This window comes from Sus scrofa, chromosome X (assembly GCF_000003025.6).
Source record: "Sus scrofa isolate TJ Tabasco breed Duroc chromosome X, Sscrofa11.1, whole genome shotgun sequence".
Lineage (NCBI taxonomy): Eukaryota > Metazoa > Chordata > Mammalia > Artiodactyla > Suidae > Sus > Sus scrofa.
Genome location: NC_010461.5, coordinates 39,208,115 through 39,235,879, shown reverse-complemented (window position 1 = coordinate 39,235,879; position 27,765 = coordinate 39,208,115). Strand labels below are relative to the sequence as shown.

General features: G+C 46.7%; 1 protein-coding gene across 2 annotated transcripts; it reads left to right on the top strand.

The window, feature by feature from the left end:
• NDP (NDP, norrin cystine knot growth factor) lies at positions 1 to 27,765 on the top strand. Of its 2 annotated transcripts, XM_021079373.1 has the most exons (3): positions 1 to 400; positions 14,796 to 15,175; positions 26,457 to 27,765. In XM_021079373.1, the coding sequence occupies exons 2-3, from the start codon at positions 15,002 to 15,004 to the stop codon at positions 26,682 to 26,684; spliced, it is 402 nt and encodes a 133-aa protein (XP_020935032.1). In that variant the 5' UTR covers positions 1 to 400; positions 14,796 to 15,001; the 3' UTR covers positions 26,685 to 27,765. The 2 variants fall into 2 exon arrangements, with proteins under 2 accessions (XP_020935032.1, NP_001106528.1); NM_001113057.1 differs by lacking the exon at positions 1 to 400 and having other exon boundaries at positions 15,002 to 15,175; positions 26,457 to 26,684.

Below are 27,765 nucleotides of genomic sequence, written 5' to 3'. Positions count from 1 at the left end.
CTTGCCCTTGTTACTTCTGTGCTGTTCCCATCGTAAGATGCTGGGTGGTGGAAGGGAGCCGAGCGGTGGGCAGCGGCTGAGTCCCCAATAACAGGAGCCTCGCATTTCCGTGGCATTCCCATTTGCTAGTGCGCTGCCGCGGCCGCACGCCTGATTGATATATGACTGCAATGGCACTTTTCCATTTGACATTCTCTCTCTCTCTCTCTCCCTCTCTCTCTCCCTCTCTCTCTCTCTCCCTGTGTCGCTTAAACAACAGTCCTAACTTTTGTGTGTTGCAAATATAAAAGGCAAGCCATGTGACAGAGGGACAGAAGAACAAAAGCATTTGGAAGTAACAGGACCTCTTTCTAGCTCTCAGAAAAGTCTGGGGAGAAAGGAGCCCTGCGTTTCCCCCAAGGTAAGCAGGAAAACAGCGCTGACGGCTTGCCTAGGAAATTACTTCTTTCCAAACCGAGCCTTTCATCCTCCTCTCAGACAAAGAGACAACCTTTAAATACCACTTAAATTTGCATTAATTGAATTTGCATTAATCTGTAGCGTGCTAGCATTGTGTTTTGTAAATGAACGGGTCTTTGAAGTCTGTCTCACCGAGAGGCTGGAAAAAAAATCTCTTTGGGTTTGACTGAAAGAGATTGGATTTTCAAACTCTCTGCGTAGTTCGATGTAACTTTGTAATGGTTCTTATATTTGACCCCGTGAAAGGAGACTTGAGAAGCCGCTCCTCGCCGACATGGACTCCTGGAGCCCCAGTATCTTCCCCGCCGCCCTCATCCCTCTTTACAATGGGGGCACTATTAGCGCGGGCAAGCCTGCGAGTTTAAAAGCGCACTGTTTACTTTTATTACTACTTATGTATGCTGCTGATCTCCTGCCAGGGCTCTGCCGGAGTGCTGAGAATGACTTCAAACAATAGGCAACATTTATTTCTAGCTTTCTGTGTCACGCTTTGCAGGAATCCTGTTCCTTTGCTCTTTCCCCTAACGTGCAAGCCATAGATGCGGTCAGGAGCGCGGGGCAGAGAGGAGGATGGGTTTTACTATAGGATTTTTGATTGGGCAAAAAAAAGTCCGAGGAAATGCATGCTGTTTGCCTTGGCCTTATTGCAAAAGGTTATTTTTAGTAATCAGCTTGTCCCTGCAGCCAGACCGATGCTACCCTGTGCAGGCAGTGCCCGGGGAAAGGATGCTCCCACCAGCACAGGGACCGGGACCTGGAGGAGTGACTCCTACAAACACCTGAGGAATATTCCCTAGGGCTCTTTTCAGCTCCTGAGTACAAGTTCGCTCTTTAAAGGCACAATTGGGCTGTAGGAGGCCTGGGCATAACTCTTTCTTGGGGGATGGGAAGTTTGTGTACAGAATGTTAATGACTCAGAACGCCCTGTAACTGAGGCTCATTGTAATCCAGGAGCCCAGATTAACCTGCGGGAAAGAGGGAGACACCCTTCTCCACCGAGGTTCAAGTGCAAGAGAGGCAGCTCTTTGTCAAGATGGGAATCCCACGGTCTGTGTTCCGTAGCTGTCATGACTGGTGGATATGGATGCTGGGAATATATCCCTTTTCCTTTATGACATTAGTGTCTTTTAATTACAAGGAGCTGGCATTGGCAGACCGCTCCAACACGAGCATTACCTACCAGGTGCGTCTGAAAATATAGAGATGCCCCCAATACAGAGTTGACTGTTAAGTGTCTACCAAATACAGTGGGGACTGCAGGATGCTTCTCAAAGGTGTGGCTGGACCAAATGCCAGTACCCGCGCATTTGCTTCTCACCAGTCTGGCTTCTGAATGTAAACTTTAGGGTCCTAGTGACCAGTTTTCATCATGGAGTGGGAACGTGGCTTCTGGGGAACTTGTCTGATTTTCTCTAATAATTAGCCTAACGAGCATTGTTGAACGAAAACCTGGCTTTTGAAGGAGCTAGTTTACACCTCTGGGATAGGCACTATTTATTCGAGAAAGCCTGAAAAGATACCATGGACTCTATACTGTCATACAACTTGAAGCTACTGCTGTTGACAAAGGATTTAGCTGAATCAAAGCAATTTTCTTAGACTATTATGCAGACCGGTCTCTGAGAGTATCTGCATACAGAAGGCCGTGTTTGCATCATTTACTTTAAAATACATTCCATTCAGGTAAAAGGACCACGTGCCATCTGTCATGGGGATGGCTGTGAGTCACCCACTCGGCGACTGACATCAGGGCCACTGAGGCCTTCTTGATGGCCGTGTACCCCTAGCTGACACTCAGAGATGGAAACACGTCTGTGGAGTTTTCAATCTTAATTCCAGTTCCAATGAGACTGTCAAGGGGAAAATAAATCATTTTTCAATACATTTAGCAATTTCCAACTCATTTGTTTTCCTCAGCCTTTGAAAAAATGTGGCGCGTTTCTTGGAATTACAGCCACCAATGGTGGCCGGCAATTTTTCCTGTAGTTTAAGAACTCGCAGTTCAAGTGCTATTGTTCTGATTGGTTAATTATTCATTCCATCATTCTTTTCCTAAGTTATGCGCGTCCTGATGGACGCAAAGGTGAATGCGACATTGTCCCCCACCCTGTTGCTCAGTCCGCCTGCCACCCCCTGTTCGATTTGGGAACGGAAATGGACTTTGCCAATGGGTAGACTGGTCAATGAGGTCCTTGTTATAAAGAAGCCTTTCAAATATCTGCTGGTACCCAGATTTACTGGAAATGATTGTTGCTTATCAGTGGGTTCTCTTTCCATTTGATAAAAGGGCTTCCCTTAGGCTTTTATCACCGGATCCTGGGGACACGTCACTCACAGCTAGCGCAGCCCAGATCTTTCCCTCCTGGGTAGAAGAAGCCTGGAAAAAGGGCACTTTATCCTTTCTCTGCTCCCTGGAGCACTCTGTGGAAAGGACCACGTGCTGTCTGTCGTGGGGACGGCTGTGAGTCACCTACTCAGCGGCTGACATCAGGGCCACTCGATGAATCATTGAATTAGAAACATGCACGGAGGAAGAGGCAGTCACCATCTCCCAGCACTTACTTGTTCTCCCCCCCCCCGCCCCCCGATCGAGACCAGTGACCTCTGGGCCTGGGCCTAAATTCAAGAGGCCCCTGGGAAGAAGTTAACCGGAAGTCGCTCCCCCAACCCAAGTCTCCATCAAAGCCACTGACAGCGATGCTTTCAAAGAATCTGATCTTGTGTTTTCTGACTTGGGTAGGTTCCTGGGGGGAAAAAAAAAGCCTGAAAGGCAGCATCATCAGTCCTTGAGTTGGTCCTTATCAGCAGATAATCCCCCCCTCCCCTTGGGTGACTTAAAATGCCTCTGACTCCCTGGGGCTCCTGACTCATCCCAGCCAGCCTTCAGCTTCTTGGCCAGCGGAGACCTTCCGGCCCATCCTCACCTCTTCCCGTGACCATCAGCTCAGGCGACTTTGTCCAGGCTTCCCGGCTGAGCCCCGGTGGGAGCAGGAGGGATGGGGCAGCAGGTGGCAGGACGGAGAAGCGCTAGAGCAGAGGAGGGAAGGCGGGCCAGGGGAGGGTGGGTGAGCTCCGAGGCCCAGATTGCTGTGGCCTGCCCTGGCTGGGATCAGCTGTCATTTCCTCTTCGTGTATGACACTGTGGAACATATTAAAATTTCTCGGGGATGGTATGTTTGGAATTCCTCTGATGCCCCACCTCACCAACTTACCCGGACAATAAAAGCAAGGTTGTAAGCCTTTGAACAGCTGGCAGGCTATATATTTCCCCTCTTTCTTTCGCATAATCTAATTCAGAAAAGAATCCAGCTAGACTGGCAGTGCCATGTCTGGGTACTTGTTTCCTGGGCAAGTCTTTCCTCCACCACCTCCTCCGGCCCTCCCTGGAATCTTCCTGGGTGGCATGTGGCTTTTCTTTGCTTCTGCTCTCGCCACTCCCACCCCGCCCCCTTTTCCCTTGCCTGCGAGCCTTCCATTGTGAGCCTGCTCTTTGCTCTGCCTGTTTTTCCAGACAGCCGGGGTCCTGTTCCATCTGGGGACAGCAGCCCCCGAGGTGTCCCCATCTCCATAGTATTCCCAGGATGTCATTGCTGGCAGCGCTGCCGGGCTGATGGGATCGGGGCGGGGGTGGGGGGTGGTGTCTTTCTGGAGCGCCCCGAGCCTGAACCCACTCGCAGAGAGGAGCAAGCCTCCTGGCTCAGCTGCCCTTTAGGCTGCTGAGAGCAGGGCCGGAGTGACCCGGGTTGGCAGGGACAAGCATACCATCACAGTGACCCGCACATCCCCAGCAAAGGGCCGGGGGTGGGAGTGCTATGGGAACGCCTAGATGCACTTCGGCCTACATGGACAGAAATGTGGTTACTCTCTCTTTCAGGGAGCAAGACAAGGGACTTGCAACAAAGCTCCCCAGATCCTTGGGCCCTGCCCCGCTCCCTTTCTCCGTGTCCTTCTCCCATCCTTGCCTTTTCCCAAGGGAAAAGAAGGAGAAATGGGGCTTTGAATTTGGCCAGCCAGGAGGCCCGGTTTCGTGAAAGGGAGCAGGGAAGAAATGGATCCTGGGTTGGGCCGAGCTAAAAAGTGCATGGGGCCGGAGAGATGGGCAGGACTTTTTCTTCTTCTTTCTTTTAACAGCAGAACAACGGATGGGGTTCGGAGTTTGCCCGTGGAAGGATTAGACACTCCCATTTAAGAGCCTCATGTAACCCCCTCCGTGCAGCATCCTCACAAGATGCTGCTGATGTCCTGGGGACCAAAATGTATTGAGGAGCGATCTACAGGACAGCTTCCTATGCCTTTTGTTTTCGGGGGGCGGGGGGGGGGCTTGGGTAGTCTTTGCCGAATTAGCTAAAGTTCATGAAGAGCCCCCAAAGGAAAAAATTGAACACAGCTGAATTAAAATGAGTCTTTTCCTGTTAGCTTGACAAGAAGGGGGAGGGAAAAAAAAGAAAAGAAAGAAGGGAAAGAAAAGAAAGAGGAGAAAGAACCAGCTCCCCTCCTCTGCCACTTCTTGGGTTTTAATATGAATTATTCCATACAAGTCCCTAGGCTAGAGGATCTATTTAAAGACGCCTGGCAGCATGAAGAGAGAGGGTAAAAATACAACCACTCTTTTGTCCATCAAAGGTTTTCTTTGGGAGGACATTAAGAGCATTCCTATTTTCCTGTCTGCCCCTGCCAGTGGCAACATTCCAGCTGGTCGTACCCACTCCTCACCCTTCAGATCAGCGACCATAAACTTTTTATGTTTGAGTCCCGGAGAAAACAAAGGGTGAGGAGTCCGGCCGAGACCCCTGTGCGTGTGCAGCGGGGTGGGTGGGAGAGGCGGGTACGAAGCGAATGCCGCCTTGCCTCTTGCAAGCTGCAGATTCACACACCCACACGTTTCAGTTTGGGGAGGAAGATTGTGCCGATGGCATTATTTCTGATGCCAGCTGCTCTCACATCTGCAGAGCTTTTTTCTTGCATGGCTGGCAATAGTTTTTGCTCTCTGCCATTCATGCTTCCTGTCTCCCTCAGCAGAGGGTCTCAGAGTCTGATGGGTGAACCCTCATTACTGAGAATCACACCCCCGGACCCATTTTCAAGAGTGAGAATGTAACACCCTGGATGGGGGGGGGGGGGTCAAAGTCTGGGACAACTACTTTCTTGTTCAAAAGACTGCTGACTCAGAAAATTCAAAGAATGGGTAACTTTAGTCGGCAATACATCCCTCATGCTTAGAACCAGAAATCCATCCAATTCAAGTCCCTTTCACCCTCATGTCCGAATCTGCACGTGAACATGGACTTCATAGCTTTCAGCTCAGTTCTGTAGGCTTTGCCGTAGATAGGTCTCTCTTTTTGTTTTTCTTCAAAAGCTAAGGTTTTGTTGTTGTTGTTGTTGTTTTTCATACAGTGTTTCTCCCTCCCACGACCTGGCTCCATCCCAACGTTTTCTTTTAAGTCGTGATCCAACCAATTGCCATATCCTTTAAAAATGAAAGGGCAACAGGTTCATACATTCACGAAAGTTGATGAGCTGTCAGAAAATGCTCCGGGGGGGTGACCTTTCTGCAGTGTCCCCAACCAACAATAGTCCTAACATGGGCGTCCCCTCCCATCCTTCCATCAATAGGGAATGAAAATAGGGAAAGAGCGGACCGGGGAGAAGTAACAAAAGAGAAAGAGGAAGGATTATTTTTGATGTTCAGCATCTGGCACTGGAGAGTTTCAAACAGCACCATTTCAGAGAGGGACGCTTCCCTTATTGTCACCTACTCCCTCCCAGGAAGAGGGTTTTGAACTCTGACGTTGCTTTCTTTACTTGAAAAGGAGGTCAGCTCCTCAAGTGAAATAAAAAATAGCCCCATTCCTGGACTCTTAAGTAAAATGCAGGCGCACACATTCCTAACGTGGATGTGAAGAGGCAAAGAAAGCCTAGTCTTCATCAAAGTCCACTTTTTCTTTAAAGCGCGAGGCAACATTTGAGGACTTGATACATTTCTGGGGAGTTCCCCCAAATCAGGGGAAATTACTGCTTTTCAGCATTTAAAATTTTCTTCTGAGGCTTGACATCCAAGGCAGCAGAATAGAAGTATTACTGGAGGACCGCCATCCAAAGACGTAGCTCGAGGGTGCGCGGCTTAAGCAAAGCCAAGTACAAACAGAAAACCCGAAGGCCAGTGGGTTCACAATGACTCGCAGTAGAGGGAAAGCGATTTCTCTGTGAGTTGCTTTTAACCTTGCCCCTCTGACAGGAGTCTGGGTCCACCAGGGCTCCTGCCGGATCGGAACAAGCTGGAATTCAGGATTCAGGTCCCTTCGTTGGGCAGAAAAGGCAAATTGAATGGGGAATGGAAATACTGAGTTGCTCCTATTGTTTATGCCCAATTTCTAACTAAGGGCCCTACAGCTGTTAGGTGACATCACTAGCCCCCATTCCAAAACGCTGTTGCGGGTGAGGAGATTCAAATGCAGCTTTGGAAACACTTTGCTGGACACTTTGAAGAAAAGCCAACACACTCATTAGGCTCCGGGGTAAAAGGGAGCCTGTCCCCTGAGCTAACATTGGCCCCCTCTCGTCTCCCAAGGCCATTCCATAGCCTGGAGTCCAGTGGCAGAACAAGGGTCAAATTATATCAGACCAGGAGCTCTCCGGAACACCGGGGCAGCTCTTCTTTCCCATGGGGAAGTGTACCTTCGCGTGCCCCTGCGTTGGGTATGTTAAAATTCCCCTCCTTTCTTTCCAAAGAGAGTGGCCGTGAAACCCCCCTGGGAGGGTGTGGGTGAAAGGAAGGGAACCTTCCCTTTCTGGAATCGTGCTCGTCTGCGGTCATTGAAAGGCCAGTGGCAGGTTTTAAACATAAAAATAATCCCTCCCCCTTCTCTTCTGTTACTTCTTTTGTGGCTCCCTCTCTCTATTCTCTTATTCTCTCTTGATGAAAGGATGGACGGGGACTCCACATCTAGGGAGATTGTTGATTTTTGGCACTGCAGAAAGGCCACCCCTAAGCATTTTCTGACAGCGCCTCACTATATCAGTCACAGCTTTTAGTGGAGTGATAGACTTACAGAAATAATCCAAACCCCAGAGGAAATGTCTTCAACCGTATCCAGCCTCTTGACACATGGGGAATCAGACGCGGTCGTTTCCAATTTACGCAAGGTTTGTTCTCGAAAAGTCAGTTGGTTATGTCCACGATTAAGAACTCAGAATGAGTCTTTCCATAGAAACCGTAGAAGCCCCGAGAAGCCCAGCCCAGGATCCAAGAGCCATACCCAGTGGGCAACTCTTTGAGACCCAAGTCCTAGCCCAGAGCTTCAGGAACCCTAGCACAAAGTTTCCATTGGCCCTGTACCAATCAGAGTGCCTTGCTCTTATCCACAGCCGCAGAGAGGAAAACTCATCTAACCAATCTTCCTCTTCTGTCCTGAACCAGAGCATCACAAATGGTCCCACCGGGTAGGGCACGAGGATCTGTGGCTCAACCTCAGGAATAAGGGTCATTCACAGGGAAAGGTGCAAAGAGGGTTGAACTCAGCCCCACTGTCATCATCATGATTAAATCAAAGAGCTTTAATTCTACCGTAATTGACTACCATTAGCCTTTCTCCTCTGCCCATTTGGTGGAGACTACAAAGAAACACTACACATTTCAAGACAGCTTGAAGAGAAATAGGAACTGGTTAAATCTCCTCGCTAACTGCTTCCTGTTATTAACACTCTGTTATTAATTTATAAACCACATTTAGTACATTTGAACACCAAGTCAACTGGTTATTAAGGGCTATTTTTATTTCAGGGCACCAATTTGGCCTCACCAAGGGCCCAATTCTTACAGCTTGGTCTTCACATTTTGGCTCAGGTACCACATTAGAACTTGTTTGGACTTTTCTATAATCATTAGCTTCTTGAGTAAGAAAGGCACTCTTTCCATAGTGTTTCTTTGGGGAATATATAGCACCAAAGCAGACGGGTACTCTGAGAAACCTGGGTAGAGGTAGAGGAGGTAAGACATGGATAGAACCAGAGAAACATCTAGACCAATCCGTTCATTCGGTGGATGAGCAAACTGAGTCCCAGAGAAGGCAAGTGACTTTCTCAAGAGCACAGCCTGTGACGGGAAGGTAGGGCTCCGAGCCGGCCTCCTCAGGTCAGGCTTCCTACCACCAGAGCAGACAGCGGTAGGATGCTCTGCTGGTTTCAGAGGGCGGTAGGATAGTTATCCAGTGTTTCTGAGAAATGAAGGCAAAGCTCCGGGACACGGGATGCTAACAACATAGGCTTAAAAAAAATGAGTGTGGGGGAGGAAGAGATGAAAGCAGTAGGTAAGTGGGAGTTTGGGTCACGATGAGAGGGTTCCTCGGGGTTTCCTGAAAATCAGAATTGTAAGTTTCAGTCAGTCTCAAGGTCCAGTCCTCCCACACTAGTCCCTCCCCCCAGACAGTAAAACTATTCAATCCAAGGACACACACAAGGTGGGGCCACTTGACAGTTGGCCAGGAATCACTTCTCTTCCCCATCCTTCTTTTTCACGCCCCGCTTTACCCCAGGCTTGTGATTTATTGCGTCTTGCCCAGGGTTCTATTTCTCCTTCTCCCATCTCTCTCCTTCCTCCATCACCGTCACTGCTGAGTTTGGCCACGCTTGCCTAGTGATGCAGGCTGGGAGAAAACCGATGATCCCAGACTGGAGACCTGTTGTCGCCTCACGAGGATGTCGTCTTTCTCCTAAGATGGCACCCCTGGGGGACAGACATCACCTCCCACACTCCCCCACCTCGGATTGTACAACAGACACCGTGAGATGTCAGAAAGGGGAGCTGCCCCTTCCCGACTGACCTTGCGGCCCATCCATCCTTTGAGATACCTGGGGCTGGCAGGCTAGAGGGCTGGCAGCATTTATGGCCAGGACGGCTGCCTCTGGGTCAGCCCAGGCTTGGCTTCTAGGCTGCCACTGATGTGCTGCCAGAGAAGAATAATATCAAAAACCATTCATGGAGCTCACGGGATGCTTTATAAAATCCAACATGCTGTTTACAGTTTATAAATTAAGTGCCTTGGGAAGAGGCATCTGACTTACTCTCCAAGGCATCTGGTTGACTAGATCCCATTGGAATTCTTTGAGTTCCTGGGAAGGGGCTACTTAGCACTTCGCACTCTGTGATTAGACTTGGACTTTCTTGCTTTTTCTAATCCTCGTAGGAAGTGTTATCTAGTGGCAAGCTTTCTTCCACATTTAAATCCCTGATTTAATTTTTATTTATTTATTCTTGCAATTCCTCTGAGAGGGGCTCCGTGTCCTGCCATCTTTACCTCACCCGTGCCTGATATGGTTGTTTTAGATCAGAGTCAATATCAAATAATTCTGTCTGGCACCCTGACGTCATTCCAAAGTCCTTCTATTTTATCTGCTTCACTTGATCTTCTTAGAGATGATGCAATGGATGTTGCATATGGATTAGATGTTAGGCGAGTGCATCAGAGCGTCCAAAAAAAAATTACCCCGGAAGACAACCGGCCAAGACTCTTTGCTTGTGGAAGACGTGAGCTGGAACAGGGAACTAGAATAGGACCCATATTTTCCCCTGACCCTTAAGTCTTTTCTGCTAGAGCAAAAGGAGATACATAGTGGGTGCTCAGAGAATATGCGGTGAATATATATTTGCAGAAGAAAGCCACATGAGGCGGTACCTGCATGTGTATTATACTGAAAACAGCCCGGGGGTGGGGTGGGGCTGGGAATACAGACACTGAGCATTGCCCTCCCTTGTCTGGCAAGCAGGGCAAGAACAAGGCCACGCTTGGCGCAAGCCGCTTGTCTCAGCCGGGTGCTGGAATAACTGGTGTGAAATCAGCCCTTTACCCTTTGCCAGGCAGAAGGTCAGCCCAAGAGTGAGCTGATCCGCGGACACAACACCATCTCTCACCCAGGAGGCTTGGGCCCTCTGTAAGCTCTGCTATATTATTTCGCTGAGGATGACAGGTGGGGAAATCTGGGCACCAGTTGTTCTTTTCCACTGGTATCGTTTGGAGGGTAGCTCCAAAGTCGGGCACGCCAGCCTACGTGCCTCTCCTGCCGGCAGAGGCTCCGCGTCGGAGCTCCTAGAACGTGGGCTCTGTACATCGGCCAAGTCCGGGGCTCAGAGACTCAACCGGGAGCACGGAGCACGCCCGGGTCTCCGGGGTTCAGCAAGAGAGTCGCTTTCTCACTCGAGCCATCACTGGCTGGGCCGAGGTTCTAAGTCCTGACAGGCAGCCTTCGATTTTCCTGCTACGTGCTTTTCACACAATGAGAGCAAATTCGAATTCATTTCGTTTTGAGAAAAACGACAGAAGCTCCTACGAGACAGACAGAGATACCGCCGCGGGTGCCATAAAAGGGAGTGGTGTGAATTTCCTTCGGTTCTGATTTTCCTCTTGGTAAGCGCCTCCCCACCCCCACCCTACCTAACCCAACACAATGTTAAGGCAACTTGACCTAACGTCACTCTGGCACTCTTTTCTCGAGCGTTCTGTTTATTTCTTCTTCAGCATAGCGCAACAGTGTTGGCTCATGCAATCTGAGCACCTAAGGCACGGATCCGGATCCCCAGGTTACCTACGTTGCAAGGATGGCACCTTTAGGTTTTGAGGGGTCTGTGAGTTCTGTGGCATATTTACATTGTTGCTTGCATTCTCATTTTAGAGTTTCACACAACACCTGAACAAAACGTATCATGCTTTATGAGTGTTGAAATGAAAAGCTGATTTCTTATTAGTGGTAAAGCAATATTTCTCTGTCATTCTTTTATGCTTTATCTTTATTACTACTTCGGGGTTCAGCTTATCATCTTTAGAGAGAAAATTAGATATTAAAAGTTATGCTTTGTGTGACATTAGCTGGCTCTTTATCGTATAAACTTCACACCATTTGCTTGCAAAATTATTCACCTTTTAGGAAAAGTTTTTAAAACTGGGCTTGCAATTCAAAATGTTGCTACTAGGTGGCAGTAGTGCAGAAGAGTAAAATGGTCCCCTTGGAAGACTGTTTGACTAAGAGACTAGCATTTCTTCCTATATTTATGAGGAATAAAGGTATAATACTGTTAAAAGACTCGAATTGGCACAGACATTAAACATTCATTAACTTTGAAAGCCAAGCTTTGAAATGAGAGAATATCATCGTTTTAAAGAAATTTTGGATAGGTAAGACATTCACAAGTTCAAATATCTACAAATTAAAAAAAGTATACAGTGAAAAGTCTTTCTCCCATGCCTGTCCTCCACATCCACAGGTAACTTACTGTCTGATGAGCTTCTCTATGTAAATACAAATAAATACAAATATATATTTTATTGCTCCCTGTTTGAACAGAAGTCAATACAGTTTCTGCTTCCTCTTTTAGAGAGCTGCATAGTACTCCTTTGTAGGAATGTTGTATGATTGTATTTAACTAGTCCCCTACTGATGGATATTTCATGCTGATTTGCAATTTCATGCTGTGACAACCAAGGCTGTGGTGCATAACCATATGCTTGTGGGATCTCACATGAAGGATAGTTCTCAGAAGTGAAATTGCTGGGTTTAAATTATGTGCATGTTCACTTTTAACAGAGATGGCCGAATTGGCTTCCACAGAACTTGTATCAATTTTTACTGTACTATCTCCAAAATGGGTCTGTTTTCCCACGGGCTTGCCGACAGGGTGTATGATCAGATTTGGGGATTTTTGTAAAGCACATTGGTTGAACAAAGTATCTCAAAGTACTTTGATAAGGGATTCCCTTAGATGAGTGAGGGCTGCCCACCTTCTACTGCAAATGCCAACACATACAGAGTAGAGTAGAGTTTTGCTGTTGATGTTCTTGTTTGGTTTTACCATCACGCTAGGCATGCTTTTCTTTCATTTGCTTTTCTTTTTTTTTTTTTTTTTTTTTTTTTTTTTTTTTTTGTCTTTTTGCTATTTCTTGGGCCGCTCCAGCGGCATATGGAGGTTCCCAGGCTAGGGGTCCAATCGGAGCTGTAGCCACCGGCCTACACCAGAGCCACAGCAATGCTGGATCCGAGCCGCATCTGCAACCTACACCACAGCTCACAGCAACGCCGGATCGTTAACCCACTGAGCAAGGGCAGGGACTGAACCTGCAACCTCATGGTTCCTAGTCGGATTCGTTAACCACTGCGCCACGACGGGAACTCCTGCTTTTCTTTTTTAACCACGCCTCCTGACCATGGCTCCGAAAAGAAGTTGCCGGCAGTGAGGAGGGAGGGTCAGGACTGGAATGTCTGCTTTCCCCTTCATCCCTTTGCTATTGACTCCTGGGGGAAATATCTGTAGACTGAAGTGGTGAAAGGAGAAATCTAATAAATTCTCTTTCTGAGACTAATTAAGGCTTCAAAGAGACAGATAGCCACTTGGGAAAACAGAGTCATATTGAAACTCAGGAAATGGTCAGTAATACTGCAGCCTCTGAACATGGAACCCAAGAAAGTGCTGGCTCTCTGAGCTCAAGTCTTGCTGACCTTTGGTGTAGCGTGCGTAGGAAAACCTAGACTGAGCAGCGGAAAAGAAAACAAAAATCTTCTTCTGAGTGCTTTGCTGATGTGGAGCTTTAGGCTCAGGTTCGACCCATTTTCATGAGATGTGGCCATTAGCATGCACATAAAGGAAAGTGGGGCAACGTTGCATCAAAATGTGAGCTCCTCAACTTGAGGATTATCTTCTGCACATGGGGGGTACTGAATCCAAACGTATCTCAAATGTTGGCATTGTAGAGCGGGAGGGGCTGCAGATGCCATTTGCTCCAACGTCTCTCCGGATGAGGAAACCGGGGCCAGAACACTTTAAAAGACCTCCCAGCTACTAGAGGCCAGGTGGTCCTGTCATTACCACTCCCTGCCCTTCCTGCAATTTATAGGGCTTCCCTGAAATACACATCCATTTCCAGAGCTGCTCTGCTCTGAAACAGCCCTATGTCACAGACCCTTTTCCTTTACGGATCCTTCCTCCTCTCTCGAAAGACAGCTAACTGAAGTTAAAAGGGTCTAGAGCCACTCTGCTAGAGCAAGACTGGTTGACTTGAATGGACTTGAACTTTCTTTTTGGCCGCACCCATGGCTTGCAGAAATTCCTGGGCCAGGGATGGAACCTGCGCCATGGCAATGACCTGAGCCACAGCAGTGACAATGCCAGATGGTTAATCCACTGAGCTACCAGGGAACTCCTGGACTCGAACTCTAATCTCCATCTTGTCAATGCTTTGCCCTGTTTATTCACACTGTCCGTGAATAGGAAGTTCAAGGGGGAAAAAAGGTTGTAGTATGAAGCAAAATAATCAAACTTTTCTCTGAAATACCTTTGCAAGTCTTTCTGAAGTTTTCATTATCATGCTTTGCTTTAGATGTAATGTCAGGTCCCCCAATTTTCCTCAAATGTTTGCAACTATTTTTGCTATTCTGTTTTCCAGTGTGATAGTATTGGCCATGCCTTGGCAGGGGGGTGGGGGACGGTGGTTAGTGAGATGATTTGAAGAGATCTCTGGACCCAAGTCCTTGGTCTAAGAGGTATATGATTAAAAGAACAAAGCAAATTTCAGTTATGGCATGATCCTACTTTAATGATAAGTATCTGCTACAACAAGCACTTACTTTCCCAAATTATACCGTGTGCTCGGGCTACAAAGGCTCTTCAGAAATGTGTGAGTCTATTGGCAAATACACTTGTGTTGCCTTAACCACACTGGAGGCCGGTTAGCATGATGTGTATTTCAGATGCAGTTTGGCATGGATGCTGGGTGGCACAGGGCTTCAAACAAAAACAGGATGAGCCCAAGAGTGCAGAAGTGGAAAACTAGGTGGATGGGTGGGTTGGACTTGGACATGGAAAATGTACTTCCTTCCTGTGGGACGTGGCCTGTGTTTGTTAGTGCTGACTTGCCTTCTCTCTGGCCCCGTAAGCTGACATTGACACCAAAGCTCACTGAGGAACGGAAGAGACCCTCCCATTCTCACCAGCCAAGCATAAGGATGAGGCCACCCAATTCAGTTATTGCTGTGGCCAGCACCACGTGTTTAACCTTGACTATGGGTTCAAACTATGGTTGCTCCCAGGAACACGGACTCTAGCGATTAAAGTCAACATGGGCTTCCATTGAACCATTGTGTCCACCTCCAAAAGATTGCAAATATGTACCGTAAGCTATGGGGTTGGGGGGTGGGGTGGCGTGAAATGGATGACAGCTTATGCTAATGACACTCTAGAAACCAATCTTCTCCACTCAAAATGATGTGGAAAAATTCGACTCCATACCTCTAGAGTTCCATGAGTTGTTCTGGGTAAATGTTTCTGGGGAAAATAATTTCTGTTTCCATTCCAGCTGTGCGGCAGATACTGTGATGATCGATTGCAAGTGCAAAGACTAAGACAAAACTCCGGCACACAAAGGACAATGACAACCAGAGAGCTTCAACCAGATCCTGCCCTTTCCTTGAAAGGAACTGGATCCTAGAGGTGAAGGCATTTCCAATTTTTAGTCCTCTGCCTCCCTCTGCTGTTCCTCTTGAGAAGTTTTCCCCGACAACAATGAGAAATCATGTACTAGCTGCATCCTTTTCTATGCTCTCCCTGCTGGCACTAATGGGAGATACAGACAGCAAAACAGACAGCTCATTCATGATGGACTCGGATCCTCGACGCTGCATGAGGCACCACTATGTCGATTCTATCAGTCACCCGTTGTACAAGTGTAGCTCAAAGGTAAGATCTAGATCTCCATGGGAGTAGCCTTACTTCGCGAAATAGGAGACGCCATAGTCCTTTGTCAGAGAATGGAGAACTATGGTCATAGCCCAAACCTGAGCAAGCGGGCTGGACCACAGAGCTTGTCAGAGGATCATGCTTTGGCGGGTTCCCATCATGCTTTGAGCTTTTGTCAGTAGAGCTGCCCAATTGACCACGTGCCCGCTCAGACAGCGCCTCTCTTGCAGGCTGCTCAAAGCCAATAAGAAAGGCTGGAAGGTTCTCACAATAAAATTGTTGCCAGACACAAGGTGGGAGCGGTGCGGTGCGTTTCGTCCCCGGCTGTGAAACTGATGAGCGGTAGTATCCTTTTTCAAGAAAGAAAAATGGCACCTATGGTTATTGTAACTTCTTCTACCTCCACCAGTAGTAAAGAGGAAGGAGATACAAAAAATATGATTGAGCAGTGAAACATACTTCTTGGGGGGCTCTTCAAAGAGCTTCTTGGTCCATGCCTTTCTCTGCCTGCCTTGTTTATGTTAAAATGATTTCAGGAGATAAATGGTAATTCGATAAGTTACTCTTTTTTTTTTTTTTTTTGGTCTTTTTGTCTTTTTAGGGCTGCATCTGCAGTGTACGAAGGTTCCCCAGACTAGGGGTCCACTCAGAGCTGTAGCCGCCGGCCTACACCACAGCCACAGCAATGCCAGATCCTTAACCCACTGATTGAGGCCAGGGATCGAACCCAAGTCCTCATGGATGCTAGTTAACTCTGATAAGTTACTTTTTTTACCTTGATTTCCCAAGTCATTCTCATATGGAGTTTGTTGTATGTTTTTTGCACAGGCAAAAGTGCTGTCTCAGTGTTGAGACAGGGTGTATGAAGGAACATGCTTCGAAGGCCGCCAAGAGTGGCAAGCCTCATGGGCCACCCAGAAGGAAGGCACGTAGTAGGGAAAAACAGACTCAGAAGAATTCTCATGACTGTGACTGGCCCCCAACAGTCACATGAATGAAATTTGCCCACATTTGGTAAATAAGAATTTGTTTAGCCCATCCTTAGAGATTTTCACTTTCAGCCCGGAGACTAAAACCACTTAAAGATTCTCATATGGCAAGTATTTTCTAAATTACCAGTATAATTAAGAAGATTTGGAAATATCAACTGCTAAAATTGAGACCATATAAGTTAATGGCTCTACCCTCCATTTAAAAACATTATGACTTCTGTCTGGCCTTTAAAATCTTCATAACTTCTCTGCGTAGAGGTCAATGATGATGGCTTGTTTTAGTTTAGGGAGATCAGAATTTGGGTTAAATCACTCTAACCCAAACTTCCTGGCTCTTATTTGTACTTGTAGAACTAAAAAAAAGTAAATAGATAAATTTAAAATTTTTACAAGACTGCAAATCCCTTCTTAGGGAACAAAAACCCTCAAACTGAGAAAAAAAACAGGACATGTTTTTACAACTGTGATTGCTCAGAAACCGTAGGCCAGAGTGAGGTTGACTAGAGCAATTATTACCTTCTCCTCTGCTCCCCCTACAGGGAGCACCAGTATTTAGTGTGTCTTATTCCATGGATGGTTTCTTCCTCCTTTGAGTTGTCCTCCATAATCACCATTCTTTTTTTAAAAAGGGAAATAAAATTATTTCAAAGCAAGTGTCAAGGTAATGATAGGAAGGAACAGAAAAACTGGAGCAGCTCTAAAAACTGCAGAACAATCCAGAAAGATTTGGTGAGATGATGGAGGAGCACCTTAGCAATGATCTCATTGGTTAAGGAAAGGTCAAAGAAGAGATGTCATTACCCCGAACCCAACAAACTCATGGTGCTTGAGCATGAGTCCTGGAAACAGACTTCAGTCTACCTTTGTTCACCTCTGTTTCTTCCAGAATACCATGATAAGTAGCACAAAATTGTAATTGCAGAGAAATGTTTGTGATTTCATGGGAACAATCTGTTTTCAAACATCCCAAACTATCCCAAATATAGCAATAGTTTTATGTAAATGGTGCTTGTGATTATAAACCTTTCTTCTTGGCCATAAAATATGCCTGGCAGAATCTCAGTGCCTCCCCCTGCCAGACCTTTTCTGGATTAGATTTTCCCTGTGTATCCAGGAACAGAAACAGTTTTTTTTCCTTTTGAGATATTCTATAATGCTTCATTCTCACCGACTCAGGCCAGTCTTCTCTCTCATGGGTCTCAGTTTATAAAATCATTCATCTTTACAGACTTGGGATAAAAACCTAGCCTGTGCATCAAAAACGACCAATGGGAGCTATTACAAAGAGGAGACTAGAGGAGAATTTTTTCCTGTCTGCAAAAAATTTCACCTCAACATTGTGTTCAAAGGCCATTATTGACTACTGTTTGCCTATCAATTGTTAATGCTTTCCAACTTATATTTATCCAGTGTCTGCCTTTGGAAGACAGATGAAAGGGAGCATGGGACCCAGGCTCAGGGAAAGGAAGGCATCCACTTGAACACCTACTATGTGTCAGGCACTTCATACTATATGATCTGACCATTTGCTGCCAAATTTGTGTTGGAAGGCTTTCTCGTTCCCATTTGTAAGGAAAACAGACAACTGAAAGAAGTATTCACTCAACTGCTCCATGTCATTGAGCCTGGGAGTTTCTGTGTGGCTCTGTGGGTTAAAGATCTGGTGTTATCACTGCAGCGGCTCGGGTTACTACTGTGGTGCAGGTTCAGGCCCTGGCCCTGGGAACTTCCGCATGCCGTGGGCAAGGTCAAAACAAAATTCATCTTGCATTCATTTCATTCAATTCATTCATCTTTCACTGGCTCTTCCTATTGGAGGAACGCAAATAGAGTGTAAAAGCCATTACTTAGAAGTCAGGGCTCAACTTCTGGTCTGCTGAAAATAATGCTCTATATTCAGCAATCTTGGTAAAAAAACAGACATAGTAATGAAAGCTTTTCTGGGAACCTTCCATTATCTGTTTCCCTTAGTTCTGAACTTGGAGCTGGACCGCCCTAGGGGCCTGTTACCCATCTCCTAGCAATTCAGGAAAGGGCTGAGATGGAGTCAGGCAGAAAAGACTGGCCACAGTGGTCCACTGAGAAGGCACCTGGTGGCTTTCAGTGGCAACACCTCCTAGGATTGGGTACAAAGGATTCTGGCAGTGGCAGCTGCATTGAAAATCTCCCCTGAAATTCTGAGCAAAGGTGGTAGAGCAAAAAAGCAAAGAGTGGTTCGTGGAAATAAGCTATCTGGGGAATCTTTAAGGGAACTGCAGCGTCCCAGGCTTTAAAGTGAGAGAGACTTGGTTTCAAATTCCAGCTCCACAATCTGCCACATGGGTGACTTAGGGGGAAGTGGAGTAATTCTTGGGGGCCTCAGTTTCTTCCCTCATAAAATCAAGCTAATGTTGTCTTCCTAAAGGTGTGGCTGGATATGAGTATTGGTGATAATATTTGTAACGTATCCAGTGTGGTGTCTGGCATGAAATAGACCTTAATGAATGATAGTTGGAGCTTGATGATGGAGTTATAAACTGGACAGGTGTTTAGACTCACTTTTCTATTTCAGTAACTACTGGGATCTCCTATGGCCTTAAAGGATTAGGAAAATGAACCTCACTGCAGTTCTTGTTAAACACAGAAACCTGGCAGGGGTGGGGGAAGCATGCAGAAGAGTGAAGTCGATGTAAGCCACTGTGCTGGGTGCTAAAGGGGGGGGGGGTTCAAAGTCAAAGAGAAACAGATCCTGCTTTCTGACCTCCCTTCCCAGGTGGGTGGAGGGAGGGGGGACTGGAGCTGGTGTGTTTTGGATTGGGGCCAGGGACAGGTTTTCAGCAACCAAAGCTGAGAAAGTGAGCCGGTAGGGCAGGCCTGTGAAGTCTGGGTTGGGTGAGGAGTGGCAGATGGTGGCCCCACGCTAGGAGCAGGAAACTAGGGCATATGGTTGTCTGAACTCTGAAGGTCCATGGGAGCAGGTGGGGAACTTGAAAGGTGGCCACAGAAGAGGAGGAGGAGGAAAGCTCGGGGGACAAAGCCTAGGGAAATTCCCTGGGGAGAGGGGACCTTTCATGCCAAGGGCTGAGCCTCAAGGTTGGAACCGGGCGCTTAGGGTTCCCAAACCATCTCTGAGTGCTGCCCGCGAAGCTCATAGTGCAGTAGGAGAAATGAGGGGAGTTGGGAACCCTGGGTTTATAACACAATTGCCTACTGGACAGATATGACCTGATTTTTTAAGAAGGAACAAACTTGTATATTAGAGCACTGTAGTGGGTTCCTGAGGCACAAAAGTACGAGAAAACACAGGCTGTGTTTTTGCTGTCATGATGCCTACAAGTAAATGGAGGAGAGAGAGAAGGGACGTGTTCTGTACGCAAAGGTCTCTTCATGTCCTTTTGAGTTGCAACCAGAGTGAAAGGGCCCGATTCCAGCTGGAGTTCCCACCCACCCTACCAGAGTTCCCGCCATCACCCACAACCACTTCCTTCCCCTGGTGGTCATTTTGCAGATGCCCTCAGCCTAGCACAGACCCTTTCTTTGGAGGCTGACCTGGGTCTCTGGAGATGAGCTAAATAGGCATTTATTGAAGGTGCTGGTGAGATGAGGAATGGGAAAAGCAGAGGTGAATCATATTCCTAAGGAGAAAGGGGGGGTGCTTCAAGACCTCACAATGTAACCTGAACTTGCCATGGAATAAGGGATGCACAGTGCTCACTACTGAGAAAAAGACAAAATGTGTTTCTCACTTGCTCGAGGTAAAAGAGCCAAAGCTCTGTTCTGGGATGGGACACGTGGGTCTTTATTCTGATATCCATGGAGATCATGGCTGGAGCCAGGAATTCATGGGGGCTCCACATGACAGGAAAGGAAAGTGGCTTTAGAGATGATGAGTCTTTCAACAAGGGGTGATGAAAACCACCTGTGTTTGGGTTTTCTCTCACTCATGAGACAGTCGTGTATTGCAGCAACAGATCGAACTGTCTAAGAACCGTGGTAGGTCACCAGAGACAGCAGAGCCTGAGGTCTCCACGTGCAATATTTGGTCTGGACCCAGGAAATGCAGCTGCCCACAGACCTCACAATGTAACCTGAACTTGCCCGGGGCTGACTGAGCATCAGTCCAAAGGCTGACTTTCAGAGCCTGACAGTATAGCACCATGGACAGGACAGGGTGCTCAGGAATCAGGCTGTCTTGGCTCAGAATCCTGCCCTTCCATTGTACGTGACTTCAGGTGGTAACTTAGCCTCTGCCTTTTAATGTGAAGTGGGGAGAGTTTATCTTTTGAAAAGGTTGTTAGGTATCGAGTTGCCCATGCAGGGCATGGCACGGGGCCTGGAGCCTAGGAAACTTTCAATACATGTTATACATCATCCTCATTACTATTCCTTTATTATTACCCAAGGACCTTTCATTACCCTTAGCCTTGGCACATGGAAATCTGACTAGAACACGAAGGAGTCTATCCCTGAGCAAACACTCTGAACCCAGGAGCTCTGTTGGTGTCAGAAGGGACTAGATTTCACATCCAGCTGGAGTCAAGTGACTCCAAGGTTGGGGGGATACAAAGCGGCTGCTGGAGAAGTTGCCTTGCTTCCTGACATCAAGCCACTTGTCTGGGGGAACATAAGAGAGCAAAGATTAAACTGGACCCAAAGCAGATAACATGTATCTGTCACTCCCCTGAGCTGTGAAAAGTCAATAGAAAGTTATATGAGCAATAACCACCTGTCAAACTCACTCCTCTAATGGTGCAGATCCATGTGGGTCCTTTGTCCAAAAAAGTTCATTTCTTGATTTGATAATGGAGCAGTGTGGGAGTTCCCGTTGTGGTTCAGTGGGTTAAGAAACTGACATAGTGTCTGCAAAGATGCAGGTTAGATTCCTGGCCTTGCTCGGTGGGTTAAAGATCTGGCATTGCCGCAAGCTGCGGCATAGGTTGCAGATTCGGCTTGGATCCCACACTGCTGTGGCTGTGGCATAGGCTGGCAGCTGCAGCTCGAATTCGACCCTTAGCCCGGGAACTTTCATATGCCACAGGTGTGGCCATAAAAAAAAATAATAATAATAAAATAAAAAGATATTGGAGCAGTGTGTGTGCTTTCCATTAAGAGCATTTAAGCACAGCACAAAATGCAGAGGAGTCCTCCCATGTTAAGAAAATACAGCCAAGTCACCCAAGTTTAAAAATGTGCATTGACCATAAACCAGCACCAACGTGTTTGGGCAGGTAAATTGATGTTCGAAGGTGTCAAAGATTTATTGAACTGAAGAATCAGTTGGTTAAGGAGTTAGAGAGTGTGTGGTACTGTCCAGTGAACTGCTAGAAGTCCCTGGAGCTGGGCAAGAGTCTGGACAGTGGAGGAGATATTATTTAGAACTACCATCATTCTTAGAAGATTCAGCTCTGCTTTAAGATTGGAGAAGGTGATGATGTGTCTCAAGAAGCCCAAAAGAAGAAGATCAGACTCATGGGGTCATGACATGGCTAGGATTCCCAGAGGCAGGTCAAAGTAGATTAAGGTGTGAGTTGGCACATAACCATCAGGAAACCATCTTAATATCAGGAGGCAGGATATTATAGTGGCGTAGACCAGAGATTTGGTTTTAGATGGATCTAGGTTTGATTTCAGCTCTGCCTTTTACCAGATATGTGAGTTTGGGCAATTTGCTTAAACCCTCTAAAGCCTTGGAGTTCCCATCGTGGTGCAGCGGAAATGAATCCGACTAGGAACCATGAGGTTGCAGGTTCCATCCCTGGCCTCGCTCAGTGGGTTAAGGATCTGGCCTTGCCCTGAGCTGTGGTGTAGGTTGCAGATGTAGCTTGGATCTGGCATTGCTGTGGCTGTGGTGTAGGCTGGCAACTACAGTTCCGATTGGACCCCTAGCCTGGGAACCTCCATATGCCACACCCTAAAAAGACAAAAAGACTAAAACAAAAAACAAACAAAAAAACCTCTCTAAAGCCTCCGTTTCCTCATCTGTAATAACAGTACAGATAATAATAGTACTTTTCACATAGGACTGAGAAGAGAATGAAAGGAGATTAAATGTTGTAAGCACTCAATAAACAGCTGCCTTCACTATTATTAGCTAAATGATCGCTATCTAGTGATCATCTAGAGCAGAGCCTCTCAAATTTTAACAGGTCCAGGGCTCTGCTACTCGAAGTATGGATGTTAGCCCAGCAGTTCCAATAGCAACCAGAATCTTATGAGGAATGCAGAACCTCTGGCGTCACCCAGAACCACTCAAGCACAATGTGCATTTTAATGAGATCCTCAGCTGATGTACACACCCCTTACAGTTTGAGAAGCTCTGGTCTGGAAGAGGTCAGAAGTTGTTCATTAAATTTGTAACATGGATGAGGCAGGGCAGAGTCTAAACTGTGCATATCAAGAGCCAACCTGAGGCTGTTGAGGTGTTCCGTTCCTCAGCAACACTCATTTATGGATCTTATTTTCCAAACTCCCTGCTTTACCCCTCCAACACACATACACAAAACAGGGCTAGATTTTGATGTTGCTTCCAGCTTTTAGATGGGATCTATATACAGTTGACCTTTGAACAACATGGCTTTGAGCTACACTGGTCCATTTATACGTGGTTATTTTTTCAATAGTAAATATTACAGGATGGCACAATCTGTGACTAGTTGAATCTGCTGATATGGAACCATGGATGGGGACGGCCAGCTGTGAATTGTATGTGGATTTTTAAATACATGAAGACCTGGTGCGCTTGACATCCCCCTGCCCCTGCCACGTTGTTCAACAGTCCGTTGTACTGGGAATCTCCCAGAGAGGGGATTTGCGTTGTGTGTAGAGAACGTCAAGGGCCAGATAATTGTTCTCCTAGTTTCTTTGAAGAGAGGGCATTTGAATTTGACAATGAAGGATAGATGGGATTTCATTACGTACAGCCAGGAGAAAAGGGCATTCTTGAGAGAGGAAAGACATGAGCAAAGCAAGAGGCAGGGAAATTCAGAGCAGTTTCATGGACTCTTAAGTAATGAAGCTTGATCCGAATAGAGAGTGGGTGATAAAAATGAGAATAGTTGTCCGTAAGATTGGAAAGATATGTGAAATCCAGGTCATGCAGGGCCTTAATGGCTATTCAGGATTTTGGATTCAATGCTGAAGGCTGGGGACAGCCACTGAAGGCATTTATTGTACCTGTCCGGGCATTCTCCTTGCCCAGAAAGTTCAGCTCCTGAGGAAGAGGACCCATTGGAGGTGGCCCCAGAGTCTTCAGGGCTGGAGTTCTTGTCCTCCAGAATGAGCTGAAGGTGGAGCTTGAGACCTTGAAGACTTTTAGTGAAATCGCTCTTAGATTAGTTCTTCTACAAATGGCCCCAGATTGCTGACTTGCTCATATTATGGACAGTGCTAGTTGCCTGGTCATTCAAGGTCTGCATTTGGTTCACCTGTTTGAGTATCATTTGGGTATGAGGCTTGACTATGTCTTTGCGCTTCTGAATGAAGTCTGTTGGCACAGATTAGCCATATCCATTCAGACCGAAACTGGCTCTCTAAAGATTCCATTTGGGGAGTGTTTCTTTGAATAACTGCTTAATCCACCAAAAAAGGATCTACATTGAAGATGAGCAAATTTAACATCACTCCAAAGTGGGATGTCAAGGAGGTCTTCCCATGTACCAGCAGGGGTGGGGAAAAGGGACCGAGAAGACCTTGAACTCTCTCTCATTAGTAGGATGGTCTGGGCACCAAGAACGTGGTCCATGTAATATAGACCTATGGCACCATCTCATTTTGGGGTTAGTAGATACAAACTATTACATCTAGAATGGATAAGCAGTGAGGTCTTACTCTACAACACAGGGAACCATATCCAATCTCTTAGGATAGAGCATGATGGAAGATAATATAAGAAAAAGAATGTGTGTGTGTATATATATATATATATACACACACACTGGATCACTTTGCTGTAGAGAAGAAATTGACAGTACACTGTAAATCAACTGTACTTGAATAAAAGTAATAATAACAATAATAAAAACCCATTGCAGATCAGGTTTATTTTCCCTATCAAAGGAAAGGGCAGGGAGGAGAGAATCAAAACCCCTATAATCTTTCATAGAAAATAAATCAGTAGGTCTAGTCCAACTTATTCTTCACCAAGCCTGCCAGTTGTTTCCTAATACCTCATATTTGTCTTGTTAGTTGCTAAGAGATTGTTGGAGTCATCCTAGCATCTTTTCCGATAAGGCTGTTCATAAATGATCTATAATTACCAGAAGTCATCGTCTCTTCCTTTTGGAAAGATGGGTGGGCAGTTTCCTTCTTCTAATTCTTGGGTATTAAATTCTGTCCTAGATGATGATGTCAGAGATCATAGCTGGTAAGTTTGCAGTAATAACTCTTAATTCCCAAAATACCATGAAGTAAAAGTCCAGTGGTTTCATGCCTATTTCTATATCTTTTACACTTTTATTGGGATAGTTTCACTTTTTATGTTCTGGCTGTGGGTTCTGGAATTAGAGGGCCAATTTTTCTCCATCATTTAATATGAAATTCACCAAGTAAGACCCTCCCACATACACATAGGGTAATAATCTCCGTTTCCCCTACCTTCTGTGTCCCAGTATGTAAGGTTATATAGGTTCGTGAATCAAGCTACCCACCCTACCCTACTCATGACTGCCACTCCAGGAGTCCGGGATTTCTGTATGTGATATATAAGTGGGCTTCTGCTCCATCCTTTTAGTCTATATGCAAAATACAAAGTGGGTGCTTATGTTGATTGCTTTGGGGATAACTCCAGTAGTTTGCATCAGATTCTTTTTTTTTTCTTTTTAGGGCCACACCTGCAGCATATAGAGGTTCCCAGGCTAGGTGTCTAATCGGAGCTGTAGCCACCGGCCTACACCACAGCCACAGCAACGCGGGATCTGAGCCACATCTGTGATCTACACCACAGCTCACAGCAATGCCGGATCCTTAACCCAATGAGCGAGGCCAGGGATCGAACCCGTAACCTAACAGATGCTGGTCAGATTCATTAACCGCTGAGCCACAAGAGAAACACCTGCATCAGATTCTTAAAGGAGTCTGTTTCCTAAAGCCACATTAAGAGTCACTATAAAGAACACATGACCTCTGCTCCTTCAGCCCAAGCTTTCTCATCACTTTAACCTACCTTTGAAAATGGAGATGGTCAGAATGAATGCATACGAATATTTGCCCTAAATGGCTCTGAAAATGCGATTGCACAAATCTCAGGCTCCTTCAGTGGATAAGCCCAGAAGTGTGATTCCAGGGCCCCAAACACACCCAGTTTCTATTTCACTCTCTTGTGTCAAGTTGTAATGCCCAGAGTATTTCTTCCTAAGTGTCATTTAGGTTATCTTCTTTTTCTTTTTGGAAACCACATTCTTTTATTCCTTTTCCTTAGTAATTCCCTGCACATAACAAATTCCTTTTCTTTTCTTTTCTTTTGCTTTTTAGGGCTGCACCTGCAGCATACAGAAGTTCCCAGGGTAGGGGCTGAATCAGAGCTGCAGCTGCCGATCTACACCACAGCCTCAGCAACGTGGGACCTGAGCCATGTCTGCGACCTACACCACAGCTCACTGCAACCCCGGCTCCTTAACCCACTGAGTGGGGCCAGGGATCAAATCTGCATCCTCATGGATACTAGTTGGATTCATCTCTGCCGAGCCACGATGGGAACTCCAAATTCCTTTTTCTTTTTCTGTAATTATTCTTTGTCTACTCCCTGATTGCAATTTGGGATGACTTTCTACATTTTGAGGCTGGTGCCACTGGCATTGGGCCAATGGTCAGCTGCCACCTGTCAGGAGAAATTTTTTGGTTCTTTGGTTTTCATTTGCACATCCTGGTGGTAGGCCTTGTCCAGTGGTTCTAAACCCTCCGTGCACTTTGAAATCACCCTAAAGAGCTCTGAAAGCCGCAAAAGCCTGGGCTCTACGCCAAAGGATTTTAATTCAATTGGTCTGAGATGGAGCCTGAGTGCTGCCATTTAAAGCAAGTTCGCTGGAGTTCCCTGGTGGCCTAGTGGTTCAGGATCCGGCATTGTCACTGCTGGAGCATGGGTTCGATCCCTGGCCCGGGAACGTCCACATGCCCTGGGGTGTGGCCAAAAATAAAATAAAATAAAAAATAAATAAAAAGCACATTTGCCAGGTGACTCTGAAGTGCAACGGGGATTGAGAGCCCCCGGCCTCATCCAGCAAGGAGTGTTAGGGCCTTTTGAGGGATGCTGTGCTGGGAGCTGGCTCGGGTGTTGGCTTCCCCTGTGGGGGTAACCCCTTCTTTTCTCTCCGCAGATGGTACTCCTGGCCAGGTGTGAGGGGCACTGCAGCCAGGCGTCGCGCTCCGAGCCCTTGGTCTCCTTCAGCACTGTCCTCAAGCAGCCCTTCCGCTCCTCCTGTCACTGCTGCCGGCCCCAGACCTCCAAGCTGAAGGCACTGCGGCTGCGCTGTTCGGGGGGCATGCGCCTCACGGCCACCTACCGGTACATCCTGTCCTGTCACTGTGAGGAGTGCAGCTCCTGAGGCCGGCTGCCGAGTGGCTTCTGGATGGGACAGCCTCCCCCGCTCGCTGAGGCAGCTCACCCAGCCAAGGGAAGGACTGGCAAGACAAGGGTTAAGGCAAAAAAAGATGGAGCAATCCCCCCACCCCGTCCCCCCGCCCCGGGGGGGATTCTGCATATTCTAGTAATAAAGACTCTACATGCTTGTTGACAGAGATACTCTGGGAACTTGTTTGCCATTCCTATCTCCTTTCCCTGGTACAATTTCTTCTGGTTCCTTTTCAGATTCAGGCATTTTTCCCCACCCCCCCACCCCCACCCCTACCCTTGGCGCTGAATGCTGTTTGGGGTTCCAACAATTCCGCATTAGTGGGAAAAGTGGGCCCCCATGCAAGAGTGGGTCAGGCTGTCACTGTTTGGTACAGATTAGGGACTCATTTGCTTTGGAAAGCAGGAAAGCCCAATTCGTTCTGGGACATCATCCGGCTTTTTAATTTTTTTTTTTTTTTTAATCTGGTCGTGTCGTCTAAGGTTGCTGTTGCTGCTAAAAGTTACCAATTTCAAATTCCAGGCACCAAGCATGTGGAGATATTTAGCCAGGATGACTTACGGCCAGCTAACTGACATTAAAATAACTAACAAACAGATTCTCCTCTGCGATGCTGGAACTCCTGATAGCCATAATTATTATTCAGAAATGACTTTGGGGGAAGGCAAAGTGGCAGAAAGAATTGGTTCCCTTGAGGCTCTCTTGGATCGATTATGGTAAAAGGCCATAAGGGAGCAGACTTTGAAAGACCCGCACAAATACGGATCCTGCACTGACTTTGCAAAAGGCATATATGTATTAGTGGCATGGAGAATGCACTATACTCATGCATGCAAATTAGACAACCAAGTACGAATCTATTTGTGGGTGTGCTCTAGCTGTAGCCATGTCGTGAGCATCATTCTCTAACGTCCACTTGTCCATGTGAAACTGGCTGCCGAAAATGGTGGCCTGGCTCCTCTTCTGAACATTTGGTTCAAATATGTTTTGGTCCTGGAGGCTCCAAATTTGAGTTATGCCCATGTTTTGAAATAAAAAGAGAGTATCGTCAAAA